Raw genomic sequence first — 15469 nt, forward strand, 5'->3', positions numbered from 1 at the left:
ACGCTGATACAAGGCGTTGGCGCAACAGGCACGCGTATCCCAGCGTTTCTTATCTTCGCTAGCAAGGTTCTAATCTCTACCTAGTTTATAGAGGATCTGCCACGCGACTAGGTAATCTAAGTTAGTCCTACTAGCTAGACGAACAACGATCTAGCGCTTGACTGGCTTTGTCACTTTAATTCCTATACGCGGCCTGTGGGGACGCATAGGCTGCTTATTATTGACGGCCATGAGAGCCACTGCTCGGTGGATTTCCGAGATCTCTGCGAAGAGATGAAGATAATCCTCCTCTGTATGCCTCCCCACTCGTCGCACCTCTTACAGCCTCTTGATGTGGGCTGCTTCTCGCCGTTAAAGCGCGCGTATGGTGATGCTATCTCGGTCTTAGCACGCAATCGCATCTACTATATTAGCAAAGAAACCTTCCTACTAGCGTTTAAAAAGGCCTATTATAAGGCTATTACACTAGAAAATATCCGCGGAGGGTTCTAAGGTGCTGGACTTTCACCGCACGATTATAACGTTGTTTTATCACAGCTTAACGTCATGCTGCGTACGCCAACTCCACCAGCGCAAGAGACTACTGCTTGGGAGCCGAAAACGCCGCGCAACGCGCGCGAAATAGAGGCGTAGGCTACGCTTATTCGAAACCGTATGCAAATCTAGCAAGGGTCTCCTAAAAGTTCTCTTAAGGAGTAGATATAGCAGTTAAGTAAGGGAGCTTAGCAGATAGCTTATAATATAGTGTTAATGTAGGAGAAACTTAATTGCCTTGAAGCTATAATTACTAAAGTAACGAAGCGAAAAACTCGTAAGAGGCGCTACGTACAGGCAGAGGGGTCCTAGACAGTTGGCCAGATAGCTGATTAGATCGCTGAGGCAGAGGGTGGTAGCTATAATGATGGTGCAACGTCTGCGAAGAGGGTGCGTAGTGAACGGCGCTGCGGGCGTTGCAGCCAAATTGGACACAACTCTCGCACTTGTTAAGTAGAATTAGAGGATACAGAGGATAGCAATGCGTCTGAAGAATAATATCTTATTCTACTTAATAAAAAATATTGTGGTGGTGTTGCGCAATACTATTACAAAGATGTAATAGTTTGGGGAGGTGGCCCACATACTGGGGTGGCCCGCTTACTGGTGAAACACGTTATACATATAAATCTCGAATATCACCATCACTCAGAAACACACACACACACACACACACACACACAAGCATATCAGAACTTGTAAAGTACGTTAGTCGGAGAACAGAGTGTAAATGGAGAAGAGAGTAATATTTATTTCTTCTGAATACATACAGCATAACGGACTCAGACTCTGACCATGCGTAGTAAGTACGCGACAAAAAAAAACACAGCATTTCTTATCCCAGGAATATGCTGTGTTTTTTTTTTCCTTTCTTTCTTGGCTACCACCTTGTTCTTGTCTTTGCTCCGTTTCCACTCCCCTTTCGTTGCCGTGTATTTACATGTGCATGGCAAAATAAAAGGGGGGGACGCACGTATATTTGCTTCTATTGCTTTTCCTTTGATTTCCGTATATCATTTCGCCGTATTTGGTTTCGTTTACTTGTATCATCTGGTCTTGTCTTGTATTTTCTTTCTTGTGACGCCCACCTCATGATGCGTACTGTCAAGGTACATCCAACTCTTCATCAATAACCCTCTGTTCTGATTCTAACATAAGAATCGGCGTTGCTAACGTAACCCCGAAAACTAGGCCCAACGCTCCAGCTCGTCAAGTCTCGCACAACTTCTCTGGCCTCGTTGCACAGATCCACCTGCCCTGTTTCCTCATTCTTGCAGAGTGCTTCGCTAGCTGTATATGACCAGTCGCACTGGATGCTGGTGCTCATATCCATGAGCCACTCCATGCGTTCTTGCATGGCGGGAATCTGAACGGCCAGTTCGCGAAAGGCAGGCCAGACGATAAAGTCGACAATATTGATGTGCGGCATAAAGAGCTGATTGGGCGTAGGACGGAACCAGTCGGGTATGGCATTGTAGGTTTCGGGCGAGGGTGAGATCATCCAGCGCATCAGTGACCAGAAAAGGTACATGGAGCCAAAGCATGTGAACGTGTTGCCTGCTTTAGTCAGCCAAATAAGCGGAGCTGCACGGAGCGGTAACCTTACCTTTTAGAAACACGCCATGCACCATGCCGACTGCCCATTTGGACAGTATGCCCGACTTGTTGAAAACGTCTTCGTCAAAGAGAGCGGCAATGTTGGGATGCTTCTCGATGACGTCTTGCATTGGCTGCCCTGTGCCTATCATACTCGCAGCTTCTTGCAGGATGCTTGGCACGGTGCGTTTGAGTGAGCCCGGGTCAGGCACTGTGTTGATTGGGAGCATAGCCCATGTGGGAACGAAGAGGTTGTTGGTCTGCGCATTCTGCGTCTCGGAGGAATACTGGTTGGCCTCTGCCGTGCTGGAGTAGGCCATTTTGCCAAAGAAGCGGCGAATGTCAAGATTGGGGTGGATACGAATGGTATTCACAATGGGCTGTCGGCCAGCAAGATGTGTAGGATAAATGGAGCGAATCGTGTGCTGCCGCTGCGGCGACCGTCTCTGACTGTGGGAAGATGTCTTCGACGACGAAGACGGGATAGGACGGAGTTCGAAGTTGGAAGCTTGCTTTGCAAGTCGCGGGTCCAAATTACTCCCCTCCATGTCGTCGTCGGCCTCTTCGCTTTCGGCCTCGGCCTCGGCTTTGGCAAGCAGAAAATCGTCTCGATCAAACAGCGGGCTCAGAAACGATGGCTCCTCTCCAGCCCCTGCGTGCTTGCCTCTACCCGGCGGGGCAAACAGAGACTGGGGAAGGGGCGCTGAAGGCGACCAGGCAGCGTTTTGGGTGGTGGGCGATGTCAGGGACGGGGCGGAGCCATGGCGGAACTTGGAGGCTGGTTTGCTTGGATCAAAGACGGATTCGTGGCTCATTGCACTTCCAGAGGTATCGGTGGACTCCTGGCCCAGTAAGCTGAACTCCAGTTACCAATCTTGTTGCCGCCAGTGCGAGAAGCAAAAAAAAAAAAAAAAAAAAAAAAAGTCAAATGTGTAGTGGTGGTGCATACCTGGGGGGTTGAGTGGAAGCAGCTGGCGAGGAGGTCATGGAAAGGGATTTTGCAACGTCTTCGGGGGCATCACCAAGGCGGAGTCTTGCGAGAATGGCGGCGGCCTGGTCGTCGGTGCCGGAGCGGAGCGAGGTGACGATGCGCTTGAGGTCTTCGAGCTCGCCGGTGATGCTGTCCCGCTTCATGATTTTCATGCGCTCAGCCCTCGAGACGCCTTCGGCGACATCGTACTGGCACAGCAGGTCGTTGTCTTTGCAGCGGTTGCATCGGGGCCTGGTGCCGTCGCACTGTAGGTGACTGTATTAGCGGCTTTCGAGACGGCATCAAAAGCGGCTGTGTTGCCTACCTACAGGTAGTGTCACGTCCAGTGATTACCCATAGAAGAGCAGCGGAGGATTACAGTGGCACATGCTTGACAGGACGGTGGGTGGTGGTGGTGATGGTGGTGGTGGTGGTGGGATGGCTGGAGCATGGACGACGAGCAGCGCCAGTGTGGATGCCCGGCGGCCATGCCACTGAGGCGCCTGAGGGTTCACCGAAGAAGACTCGTGACAGTGGCTGGGAGTCGTGCAACACGGTCCTACGTACCTTGGCCTTCCCATTGCGGCAGTGCACACAAGCCACAGCAACGGCCTGTCGCCTCTTGCGGCGGTCGGGGGGCGCGCGTCGCTGGCCTGGCTCGTCGGAGGCGGGGGCGATGCTCTGCCATCGGTCTGAAAGGTCCATGCTGTGGGGGGTGGGAGCGTCGAGAGAGTGTGCAGCTCGCAAAGGACCCAAGGGACGGTGTGCTGGAGATGGTGTTTGTGGTGGAGGTGGAGCCTGTGGAGTCTCGGCGATGGGCTCGCTCGTGCTCGCGCCCCCAGTGAGCGTCGTGGTGGCAGTGGCGCGGGCGTGCCAGGCTGCTGAGGTCGACGAGGCGAGAGAGAGGGCAGCGGCGGCGGCGACGGCGGCAGCAGCTGTGGATGCCGTTGCACGTCGCAGCGAGCATCAGAGGCGGATGTGGCCTCGTATGGACAGCAGCAGCAGCAGCAGCAGTAGCAGCAGCGGGCGCGGCGGCGACTTGCGATGGGCGTCCCCAAGGTCCGCCTCTTGAGCTCCTGTGCCTGCGCCTGTGCCTGTGCCTGTGCCTGCGCCTGTGCCTATGCAAAATGGGCAACTGCGACCTGAAGCGACTGCTCGGGACAAAAGGCCGACGAAAAACATGGTGCGGAGAGGCTTTCCTAGCCAATGACGTGGCGACTTGCTCAGCTCACGTGCTGTCAGGACGCATCGAGGGGACGCAGGCCGTGGGCGTCGCTGGATGCCAGCCACGAGAGACTCACGCACTCACGCCCCGTTGCAAAAGAACCTCGACGGCGGCCGCCAGTCTGCCATGGCAGGGCGAGAGCGACTTAGCCTCGGCGGCACACGAGTGATAATGGCCGCGCGTGTGCGACAGGCACGACGACGGGTTCCAGACTCAGGCTCGCCATGCTGGGTTGCAGCCACACACGCTGGCTCGGCAGGGCGGGCGCTGATTGGCGGGCGCGGGCGCGGGGTGTGGCGGTGCGAGGCGGTGGCTGGCTGGCTGGCTGGCTGACTGACTGCGTGTCGTGTGGACGATTAGTTCCAAGCAAGTATAGCAACGGTAGCGGCTACATGGCAGCTCAGTAACGCGCGTTGGTCACGTGATCATGTCGTCACCTGTCAGTCACGTGCCGGGCGCTGGTGCTATGCAGGGCGCTGGAGCTAGCGGCAGCTGGACAGCCATGGGCACTAACAACGATACTGCCCGACGACATGCGCGCCAGGTGCAAGCGGCAGACGGGCTGGGCTTTGCGGCGCCGCCGCCACCACCAAGGAGAAAGAGGGCAGAGAGATTCACAGAGGGCAGAGAGGGCAGAGAGGGCAAAGAGAGCTGCGCGGTGCAGCCAGGACACATGGCCGACCGACGTGGTTCAAATAGGAGCAGCCACGATTGACGTCACCATGTGCACTGCGCAGCCCGGATAAAAAAACATGCTACAAGAATGCCATAGCGACCCTCTTGGGCAAAGGCGGCGGGGGGCAGACACCGCTGAACTGGGCCCCAAAAGAAAATAAAACGGGGAGGGGCCGGTTGGCATTGGCGGGCCAGCGAGAGCACGCCGCCGCCCTCGTCCGGCGACACGTTATAGGACGATAGCACTAATACATTGTGCCCAGTATAGTAATACTCGTGCTCCTGCTCCTGCTCCCAATCCCACCTCCGACCGCCTACCGCCGCACGCCTGCCGCCGCACGCCCGTCACGTGACGCGGCTTATGTTCTTATCTCTTCGTCGGCCCGTCTTCCGCCGCGTCCTGCCCGTCTGACACGCCAAGCCCGCCGAACCTTCCTCTCGGCCGCCCGCAAGCAAGCACACACACACACTCACATCACACATCACATGACGCTGCAGCTGCGAAACCGTCTCCGTCTCATATCGTACATTGCTATGCTAGAGGGTGTATCATGATATGTCGTGGCCCCATCCAAAACGCCTCTTTGCGCCGCTTTTCAGCAAAACAAACAAATCATCTGCTTCCCATCCTGGCCTATACACAATCTGTTTAGACTCCAAACATGCACACAGGAAAAAAAAAATTAGAAAGAGAGAGGGAAAAAAACAAAGGAAAAAGCGGGTCTCCCGTCTCAAACACACTGCATCTTACACCCGCACTGATCCGAGCTCTACATCCTCCTCCTTGTCGTCCCACACACTGCCTCCACGGGCAATCTTGGGCTGGCTGCTCGCCTGGGAAACCGCAGGGAAGCACCATCCAGGGTGGAAGAGAGTCAGGGCCACGACGGCCGTGACAATCATGGCTCCCTCGAGGATAATGAAGTCAAGCTCGTTGCGCATCAGCTCGCTTCTCCAGCCAAACGCCAGCTCGGGAATACGGTAGACGCATCGAGCAAAGATGGTGATGAAAGACAGGGCAATGGCAAAGACAAAGCCCTTGAAAGACCTCTTCTGCCAAAGAGCCATGGCCTCTTCGGGGACTTCGGCGCGGTGCTTGTACGTGCGCACAGTGTATTCAACGAGCAGGTAGCCAAAGATGGTCAGCGTAAACACCTGCCACACAACACCGGCAATCATGACATTGGTGCCTGCGTCCTGCTCCTCGCTTCCAAAGTCTGCAGTGGCAGCCAAGCCACCGCCCGCGCCCTGAAGCACCAGCGACAGAAGATCTCCGGCGATGAAAATGTATGTGTAGTGTGCAGGTCGGAGGCGAGACCACGATTCTCCAAACGTCATGACCAGGTGCTTGAGCGTCAGGTAGATACCCGCCGAGATGAAGGCCGGTGCGATGATCAGACAGCAAATCTGCATCTGGAATCCCGCGTTGTCAAATGGGTTGTTCCACAGCATCACTCGGCCTACGTAGCCAACCGCCTCGCAGATACAGCCAAGACTCAGAGCGATCTACACAATGTCAGTCATGTACCCGGTTTGGTTTCCCGCGATCGACATACCATGTATGACCATGTCTTGTACTTGACACCCAGGCCCAGATGGATAAAGGCACATAGGCCAAAGAATCCAGCATAGGCCGCGTTCGTACCAATGTCTGGATAGTATCCGAGAATGGTTCCCTCGACCAGGCACGGTGCTGGTCCGACTTGAGTGCAGGTGTCAGGGGCTGGTGGTGGGATAGTCATGGTGAAGGATGTGTCTGTTTCGAGTATCGAGAGAAGTCGTCGTGATGGGTTAGGAGCAAGTCTTGTACCTGCCTATTGTGGATTCGAGGTTTGGTTGTTGGTGTTGTGTGGATGGGATTGTCCAGATGGGGGGATACGACCACGTCTTATCCTCGACGCCGCAACTTGCCTACGGAAAATACCTCTCTGCTATTCTGACCCTAGACCCGTTTCCGGGGCCTTGGTAGCCCAATCTAGAGGCGCAGCGACTACGTATGCTGATCCCTACGGACACGGACAAACGTTTCTCTCCGAGCACCGAAATGTACACCATCTCTCGACGTAGTCTTACACGTTCGCAAAGTCGGCCGGACACGGTTTAGCGTCATGCTGTCGGCCGCCAAGACTCCCGAGATGATTGGATATTCTCTGGGGGCACCACTCTGATTCCACGTCGCCGTCTATTATTATCTACACGAAATCACCGAAGCAACGAATTCAGGCGCTCACGAGTTCTGGTTGGGCGGCTGTGTACATTGTCGTGTTTGTTTGCAGAGGTCGTCTCGGGGCCGTTCAAACAACTGCGTGACGAGGCTCACTCATGGCATCATCCCACCACAAAAGTCCGAGAAGATTCAGAGTCAGAGACCCACAAGGACAACAAGCCTGCCCGCTCCGGTCGTCTCAGAGGCTCCGGCCATAAGACAACATGCCAAGGTAGCTTGCCTATGCTTATTTCCACCCGGAAACTCCGGATAAACCACACAGCATGTGCTATGTATGTGGTCAGCAAAACAGACCGCCCCCTTTCCTGTGCGTTACAGAATACGCGTCCAGGGATACTTCGCTTGCCGGCCTTATTGCTATCTTATCTGACGGGCTGCAATGCGGCGAACCCGATGGTCCGTCTTGCTTTCGGCTCAACCATGGGCCCGACCAGCCCCACCGTAAAGTCAAATGTCCATCTGCCGACGGATGATTGCCAGCACACGGGGGCCGACTTTGCTGGGGAAGTCGCAATACATCTCGTGTTTGCCCGCCTCTTCGCGCGCTGATCATTGCCAGCGCTCCATCTGTTGAGATCATCATGGCCGCAGCTTGCCCTAGGGCTGAGGTTGTCGCTCTATGCTCGGCACTCCAATTTCTCCGAGAGTTTGCGTCGACTCAACAATATCGCCAATCAGCACTGCCAACGAACACACGTCCATCCACCGGCCTCACAAAACCAGCCACTCGGGGCAAAGACGGACGTATGGTTGAGCCGTTCCTTTTGTTGCATAGAGTTCATGGACTGGAGTTGCATTCTTACGCATAAGACACCTGCTCCCAGCCACCACATCCCCATTGTCGCGCACATGTCAACTCCGCGCCTAATAAGCGTCATAGGCCTACACACCGACTTGCGGCCTTGTGCGTCAGCATCGAACTCTTGACGGCCTCTACGACGAGCCATTGTCTGCTGGATTCAACAAGTCGCCCGATAGTAGTGTTGGATTGGCTTGGCCGCGCATCACAGCTTCCGTGATGCTGCCACGCGCTCTGGATGCATAGGCGCAATCGAGATGCTGTCTACAGCACTGTCTCGCGCAGAGACCGCCACACCAACATTTACATGCGGACAATGGGAGTACGTGGTCGCAACAGAGGGCCGTGACTTGCTCTTGGCGTCTGTTGAGTGCCAGCAACACGGGCTGTTAGGATACTTACAGCACCAACCCAGTCTGTCAACCCACCCAGCCTTGGCATGTCTTGCAACGCCTTTCCAGGACAGCGACCATCGGACAGCTGATTGGATCACGCACACGCTCATGTGGCGCCGGTAAGGATGTACCACTCACCTCCACGCCGGCTCTCCCATGTCTGTCCGGATTCTGACAAGCGAGGCCCTCCCGCATTAGCAGCGGGATCTACGCCAAGCTCGATCCACACTAACCTGTTCCTAGCCCAAACACGCTAGCACATGATACTCGGGCGCACGTCACTTGTGTACCTTTTTTCTTTTGCCGTGCACTAGCCATGTCGGCGTTGCGCTACAAAGGGGGCGCAGTGGGGATCAATGGCACGGGAGCTAACGCTGTCAACGGGGATTATTCATCTTCAACAGATCGATCGCCGCTCGCGATCAGCATCCAACTGCTTCTAGCGCTGCAAGAGAACCGCAACTGCATCGACTCAGTCACCCGCCATGCGAGCGGACCGCTCCGAGCGTTTCTGGCACGACTGCCTGCATCGCCTGGCCGATCATCGCCCCTCGCCCAGGGGTATATAGTTTGGGAATACCAATTGTGCGCAAACAACACTCATCCCATCAGTCTCAGGCCCCAAACTGACGACATTTACCGTTTCTGGTGGGAACTCCGCTTATTACTTATACCCGCCCCCTGACAGCTCTCCTTGGACGTTTATATTGTATTGTATAGTTATCCTTCAATCCAGAGTATGATGCTGGTCATTCAAGCTGCATGCCTGCTGGTGTACGCCGCAGCTGCGTATGCGAGGACGGTTAGGTACGACTTTAGTGTTGGCTATGTGACGGTACGCTAAGCTCCTACTCCAACCAATCCAGCGACTGATGATGCGTAGGCAGCTCCTGATGGATTTGAGCGCCAAGTCATAGGCATCAACGGCCAATGGCCCATTCCCACCATTGAGTGCGATGTGGGCGACACGGTGTCCGTCACAGTGCATAACAACCTGCCTGACCAGACTACATCTCTGCATTTCCACGGCATCTGGCAGGGTGGATCACAGCTCTCGGACGGCCCTAGTGGAGTTACACAGTGCCCTATTCGGCCCGGACAGTCGTACACCTACACATTCGTCGCCAACCCTGCTGGGACACATTGGTACCATGCGCACGAAAAAGGCCAGTATCCCGATGGCCTGCGAGGCAAGATGATTGTGCATGATCGCAAGTGGGAGAGGAGCCTGGGCATCCACAAGCAGCTGTATCTGTCCATGTCTGACTGGTGAGTACATTGGCGTTGGCGCAAGATGCGCGCTTACAGATTGCAGGTACCACCGCACGATGCCTGAGATGATTGAAGACTACATGAGTCCTGCTAATACTGAGGGCCGATTCGATACGCCCAACTCGTTCCTCTTCAACGACAACATTAAGCCTTTCAACTTGAAGCTTCTCAAGGGCAAGAGATACCTGCTCCGCATTGTCAACACGGCCGCAGTGGCATGTGGCACGTTCCACATTGACAACTACAAGCTCACTGTAGTCGAGATTGACGGCGTGCAAATGGTGCCACGCGACACGGACAAAATCCTCCTTTGCGCCGGCCAGAGCTACGGCGTGGTAGTCAAGGGTCAGGATGAACCAAAGCACGCATCCCGATGGTACGCAGAAATGGAAACGGACATGTTTACAGACGGCGTTCCTGCCGATGAAGAGACGTCGGTTATCGGAAGACTCATCTACGACATGATGGAAGAGATTGAAGAGATGGAGAATGCCATGGATTTCAAGGCCCGCGCCACGCCAGACACACTCGACGACTTTACCATGAAGCCGCTCGACGGCCAGAAGCTCCTCGGACCCGCAAACAACCGAATCGAATTCGTAACCAACCAGACCTATTTCAAGGGCATTGGCACGCGCACGCCCATGAATGTCCACCCATGGGTTCCCCCCAAGGTGCCTACGCTCTACACAGCCATGACAACCGGCAGCATGGACCCTGCGACATACGGCCCCGGCGTCAACCCCTGGATCGTCAAGTCGGGCCAAATTGTGCAAATCCACATGTCCAACCCCCACCGCTACCCGCACCCCATGCACCTCCACGGGCACGTTTTCCAGATCGTCGCCAAAGGCACCGGCGCGTGGAACGGCGACGAATCGGCGTTTCCCAAGGTGCCCTCGAAGCGCGACGGCGTGCTCGTGCCCGCCCAGGGCTACGCCGTGATCCGCTTCAAGGCCGACAACCCCGGCGTGTGGTTCTTCCACTGCCACGTCGACTTCCACCTTGTCGGCGGCATGGCCGCCACCATCATCGAGGCCCCGAACCTGCTGCGCGGCTCCGTGCCCGCTGCCGGAAAGGCCCTGTGTGATGCCGGCGGCTTCAAGTCGAGCGGCAACTGCCTGGGCCAAAAGGCCAAGATTTCGGCCGCCGACGCGAGTAAAAAGTGTAATACCGTTTTCAACACTAAAGTCCGGAGTGCAAAGATTACCTAGCTTGACTTGCACGTGTATAGACTTGCTCCTTGGTAGCTTCTCGAGCCTTTTCCCTGTCTTTACCGACCGCGTGGGACATGTTCTTTCTTCTTCTTGGTCTTCTTCTTCTTCTTCTTCTTCTTCTTCTTCATTTTTCTTACTGCTAAACTCGCACATAGATGATGATATCCTGTCTTTTTTTTTCAAACCCCCGCTTGTCATTTCTCGTCTTGTATTATTTCCATCATCATTACCTCGACCTCCTCCGCCGGCGTCCATCTGCCCCCCCCCCTCTTTTTTTTTGTATCACTACTCTTTACTTATCTCACACACACACACACACCGGGGCGCCCAATTCTTTCTCATTGTAATTCCTAAACCCCCATTCACACATCCCGAACACTTTTTTATTCCTCGACTCGCAAGTACACATACATGCATATATTAGCGAGGCGTCATGAGCTGGATCTCATAGTATTACTAGTACTAGTACTACTCAACCATGTACTTTAGCCACCACAACCACCAAGTACTACTACTACTACTACTACTACTACTAGACACGCACAGGTACACAAACCACACACTTAGATATGTATAAACCATCCCTCGTTCATATATAGCCATGATCATCGTCATTAGAAAATACAAAAAGAAAAAAGTTGTTATAGAACAAACCAGAGAGAGAGAGAGAGAGAGTGTGTGTGTGTGTGTGTGTGAACACGCTCAGCTCCTCTTACCTCGCCGCCCCCTACTCATGTCCATGTCCATGGTGATGATGCGCATGTCCAAGTCCCATACGCTTCTTCCAAGCCCACGTCTGCTCGGGCTCCTCTGCCATTTTCTTCATAGCAGCGACATCCGGGTCGGCCCAGCCCTTGTCGAGCAAACTGTATTCCAGACTGAGGCGCGCATACTTGACGGCGTCCCATTTCCGACCGAAACTCGCATGCGTCTCGGCGGCATACTGGTACGCGGTTGCGAGGCCCGCCCACAGCCGCTCCTGCTGGTACAAGCTCACGAGTAATTCCGCCATGGACACGCTCGCGCCAGACGCATCGGTCCAGTCATCCAGGACTTTTTCCAGCTGCCCAATCTGCGCGATGCGCGCATCCGAGTCAGCAGCCTGTGCAATGTTGACGCTGCATGCGCTGCAGCTGCACGTAAAGCCCCAGTTGAGATGCAGCTTTGCCATGCGGCGCGCGCGCGGTTTCTCGTTGTCGATGTATGTGATTGTGATTTCCTCGCCCGGGTTGATGGGCCGGATGGCGTGGACGTACTGGGCCATTGTGTTTTGGTCGAAGAAATAGGCGGCGTTGGGGCGGCAGTCGTGGTTCATCATTGCGATTTCAGGCATCACGATGGACTGGGCCACGTCGTCGATTTCCACGGCAAAGTTGTTGGTCGTCACGCGCGTGTCGAGAGCGTCGGATCCCGGCTCTGTCGTCGGCGTGTCGCTTTGTAGACCCCAGAAGAGGGATTGCGTCGCGGGCGGCAGTGTGGCGATGCTGCGGTAGAGAAGGGCCAGACGTTCGGGCTCAGGGAGGTCGTCCATGTCGGGGTCTGTGACGAGGATCGGGGTCGAGGAGAAGATGAGGTCGCCGCGCTGGAGAGTTGTGTTTGCAATGAGGCCGCGGCCCTTGTTTGGGAATTCATGCTGGTAGTAGGGCGGCGAGTTGTAGTTGTTGAGGTGGGTGAAGAGGTGTGGCTGCGTGAAGGCGATTTTATCGCGCATGCCGTACGCCAGCGATTGGGTAGTGATGATGGAGATGCCGCGGCCATATGCAAATGCCGTGTCTGTGAAGACGCAAAAGGGCTCGTTTTCGTCGTCGAGAGAAAAGCATTCGGGCCAGTAGGTCCAGGGGAAGTTTTTGGTTTGCTGCGCGCGTTTGCGCGACTCTTGCAACGAGTGGATCAGCGGGGAAATGTGTGTGGAGTTGGGCGCCAGATTCGGGAGAGGTATGTTCCACGCATCTTGGGTTGAGGGCTGGCAGTTGGTGTCGTGGATGAGCGAGTTGGATGGGCAGGCATTTTGCAGTAGTGGTTGTTGAGCCACAAACTTGATGTTGCTACTCGACGATGCCAGCACCACGCCTCCCAGCAAACTGATTCCAACAGCCGATTTCATTATGTGAGTGTACATGTTTTGAACGAGGCTAGCAAGTTCTGCTTGATATTAGAAGAAAAGAAATACTTTGTGATTGTGGTCATGGTAGGCGGCTCCTTGGCTAGATAAATATACAGCGATTACGCAACGTGTGGTATTCAAACACTCCACGATCGCGGAAGCGCGACATGAAACTAAACTTCGAGACATTCCGCCTCTTGCCCCAGTATCCTTGGCGGCCAGCGGGTTTTACGCGACTGCTACTGCGACAGTCTAGGTATGATGATTTTGAATCGACTAGGTGGACTAGAGATTTCTACGCGTCGGTTAATACCGCGCCCGGTAGCCGCGTCATCAGTTATCAAATATCAGATATCAGATATGCAGAGATTTAGATTTTCAGATATCCACTGATATCCAGAGTACTCAACCCTCCTCACGGTCTTTACAAATTTCAATCAACATACTGTCAAATTGGCCTTGATGATGGCGGCGGAGTACGGGCGGAATGGAGGCTGAAACATGCGTGTGATTGCCCCTGAAAAATAGTCTTGGCAACCCGTCCATACTGCTGTCCGATATAGGAAGGTGTGGATAGATTCCTGCAGTAGGTGTTTTGTGTGATCCACGATGCGCTGGTTAAAGCTAATTTTACTATACAGTCGTAATGGTGCAGCGAAATGGGTGCTAGTACTCCATGGCCTCCTCAAACAAGCCCCGCAATTGCTCCCTCTCCGCGTCGACATTTTGCATCTCCAGGTTTGGCGCCAACATCAACACTCTGGCCTGTGGGATGGTGCCTTCGACTAGCTGGTCTAGATGCTCACTGCTGAAACCTAGTGCCTTGAGGCCTCGTGGTTGATCACCGAGCTTGATCAAAAACTCGGCTAGCGCCTCGCCCAAAACCTCACCAGCACTCTCCGCCTTTACATTCGAAATGTCGACGCCAAACGCCTCGGCGGCAGCCAAGTGACGCTCTGGGTTGGATGCACCGGTGAACCTGAATACGGCCGGGGCAGTGACGGCGACACTGACACCATGCGGAATGATGGCGTGGTCCACTGCGTAACCTGCGTGCTTGTACCCAGGGTTCTGGCCTGAAATAGGATACGACATGCCGTGGCAGAGATGGACACCTGCGTTGCCAAAGCCAACGCCAGCCAGCGTTGCAGCTAGCAACATCTGCGACTGTGCCTCGTGGTCTTCGGGGTCCCTGACGGCACGCGGCAGATATTTTACCGTATCTCTCAGGGCCTTGAGAGAGAAGATGTCAGAAATGGGGTTCGCGCCTTGGTATGCTGGGCGGTTGATGGGGTTAGTGGGGCGGGGAGTGCGCTCATGGTAGGGTATCGCTGTCCAGGATTCGAGCGAGTGACACAGCACATCGAGACCCGACGACGCGTGGACGGCCGACGGCATGGTGCGTGTGTTGATGGGGTCGACTATGCCCAGCGTAGGCTTCAGGTTGCGATGCGCAATGCCAGTCTTTGCGCGCTTGGAGACGAGGTCGAAGATGGCAGTGCCAGTCGTCTCGGAGCCCGTGCCGGCAGTGGTTGGGACGGCAATGAGCGGGAACAGCTTGGAGGGAATGGGCATTCCCTTGCCTAGGGGCGCGTTGACAAAGTCCAGGAAGTCTGCCTCGGGGAAGGTGGTGTACAGATTCATCAGCTTGGCCGTGTCGATTACGCTGCCGCCGCCAACTGCGAGGAAGGCGTCTGGCCGCCATGGCTTCGCAAACTCAATCGCCTCCTTTATGCTGTGGTCCTTTGGCTCTACCCGCACCTTGTCGAAGATTTCATACGTCACGCCCTCCCTCTCAAGCCCTTCGACGACCTGCTTCATCGCATCCAGCTTTCGCACCGTCCCGTCCGTGACGACCATGACGCGCTTGCTGCCCATGTTTTTAAAGTCCATGCCGACCTCCTTGGTGCATCCTGGCCCAAAGCGGATGCTCGAGGCTGCCATCTCGAAAGCATATTCCTTTTGCTGGAACTGGTCAAGCGGCGTGGCCACGTGTCGGCGTGCCTGCTGGACCGTGGTGGGCGATTGATGGTAGTTGGGGTTCGAGTGGCAGGGGCATGACGGCGGATGTGTGTATTGCACAGTGCGGAGAAGGTTGAGGGCACGCGCAGCGCGTGAGGGCGCGATCCGAATTGCTGGTGATATTGCCATGTGGTGTTTTGGCCAGGGTTCTCCCCGCGGACGGATGGAGAGTGCGGGGGTCGCGGTCGCCTTTCGATATGTAAAGGTTACTGAGTGCCAGTGAATTGGCACGTTTACAGTTGAAAACGCTTACAAGGTGTGAGTGTGGAAGCAAGTGTCAATCAGCGACAGCAGCAGGCGTGTAGAGCGTGTGGGGAAGCTCACGATGCGTCGTCCCATGGAAGCGCAACCTCGGATACTATCTGCGCAATTGCCCGAACCGGCATCCCGGACGTGTGGGGTGGGGAAGGGCCGGTCGGTCTTTTCCCCGTAC

General features: G+C 55.1%; 5 protein-coding genes across 5 annotated transcripts; 1 reads left to right on the top strand and 4 right to left on the bottom strand.

Moving 5' to 3' along the window:
• Positions 1-1409: 1409 nt before the first annotated feature.
• On the bottom strand, positions 1410-3517 carry SETTUDRAFT_168667 (uncharacterized protein). The gene is made up of 3 exons (XM_008026134.1): positions 3080-3517; positions 2141-2985; positions 1410-2091 (listed from the first exon to the last, which is right to left on the bottom strand). Exons 1-3 carry the CDS (start codon positions 3262-3264, stop codon positions 1661-1663), a joined length of 1461 nt encoding a protein of 486 aa, XP_008024325.1. The 5' UTR covers positions 3265-3517; the 3' UTR covers positions 1410-1660.
• A 2212-nt stretch (positions 3518-5729) lies between these two features.
• SETTUDRAFT_168669 (uncharacterized protein) lies at positions 5730-6581 on the bottom strand. The gene has a single exon (XM_008026135.1). It carries the CDS (start codon positions 6450-6452, stop codon positions 5748-5750), a length of 705 nt encoding a protein of 234 aa, XP_008024326.1. The 5' UTR covers positions 6453-6581; the 3' UTR covers positions 5730-5747.
• A 2579-nt stretch (positions 6582-9160) lies between these two features.
• Positions 9161-11088, top strand: SETTUDRAFT_47020 (uncharacterized protein; the record flags this gene model as incomplete). The annotated part of the gene is made up of 3 exons (XM_008025945.1): positions 9161-9256; positions 9305-9690; positions 9737-11088. The coding sequence occupies 3 exons, from the start codon at positions 9161-9163 to the stop codon at positions 10905-10907; spliced, it is 1653 nt and encodes a 550-aa protein (XP_008024136.1). The 3' UTR covers positions 10908-11088.
• Positions 11089-11637: 549 nt separating this feature from the next.
• SETTUDRAFT_38973 (uncharacterized protein) lies at positions 11638-13029 on the bottom strand (the record flags this gene model as incomplete). Its single annotated transcript, XM_008025929.1, has 1 exon — positions 11638-13029. One exon carries the CDS (start codon positions 13027-13029, stop codon positions 11638-11640), a length of 1392 nt encoding a protein of 463 aa, XP_008024120.1.
• Positions 13030-13680: 651 nt separating this feature from the next.
• On the bottom strand, positions 13681-15165 carry SETTUDRAFT_107983 (uncharacterized protein; the record flags this gene model as incomplete). The annotated part of the gene is made up of 1 exon (XM_008026136.1): positions 13681-15165. The coding sequence occupies one exon, from the start codon at positions 15163-15165 to the stop codon at positions 13681-13683; it is 1485 nt and encodes a 494-aa protein (XP_008024327.1).
• Positions 15166-15469: the final 304 nt, after the last annotated feature.

The sequence above is a fragment of the Exserohilum turcica genome (genome assembly GCF_000359705.1).
Source record: "Exserohilum turcica Et28A unplaced genomic scaffold SETTUscaffold_16, whole genome shotgun sequence".
In the NCBI taxonomy this organism is placed as follows: Eukaryota; Fungi; Ascomycota; class Dothideomycetes; order Pleosporales; family Pleosporaceae; genus Exserohilum; species Exserohilum turcicum.

Excerpts from the sequence above, each read along its gene's own strand:
- SETTUDRAFT_168669 (XM_008026135.1), bottom strand. The coding sequence starts at position 6,452 with ATGCTGTGGAACAACCCATTTGACAACGCGGGATTCCAGATGCAGATT.
- SETTUDRAFT_168667 (XM_008026134.1), bottom strand. The coding sequence starts at position 3,264 with ATGAAGCGGGACAGCATCACCGGCGAGCTCGAAGACCTCAAGCGCATC. Across the intron at positions 2,986-3,079 it reads GCTTCCACTCAACCCCCCAG|CTTACTGGGCCAGGAGTCCA; the intron begins GTATGCACCACC and ends ACTGGAGTTCAG. Across the intron at positions 2,092-2,140 it reads GCATGGCGTGTTTCTAAAAG|GCAACACGTTCACATGCTTT; the intron begins GTAAGGTTACCG and ends TGACTAAAGCAG.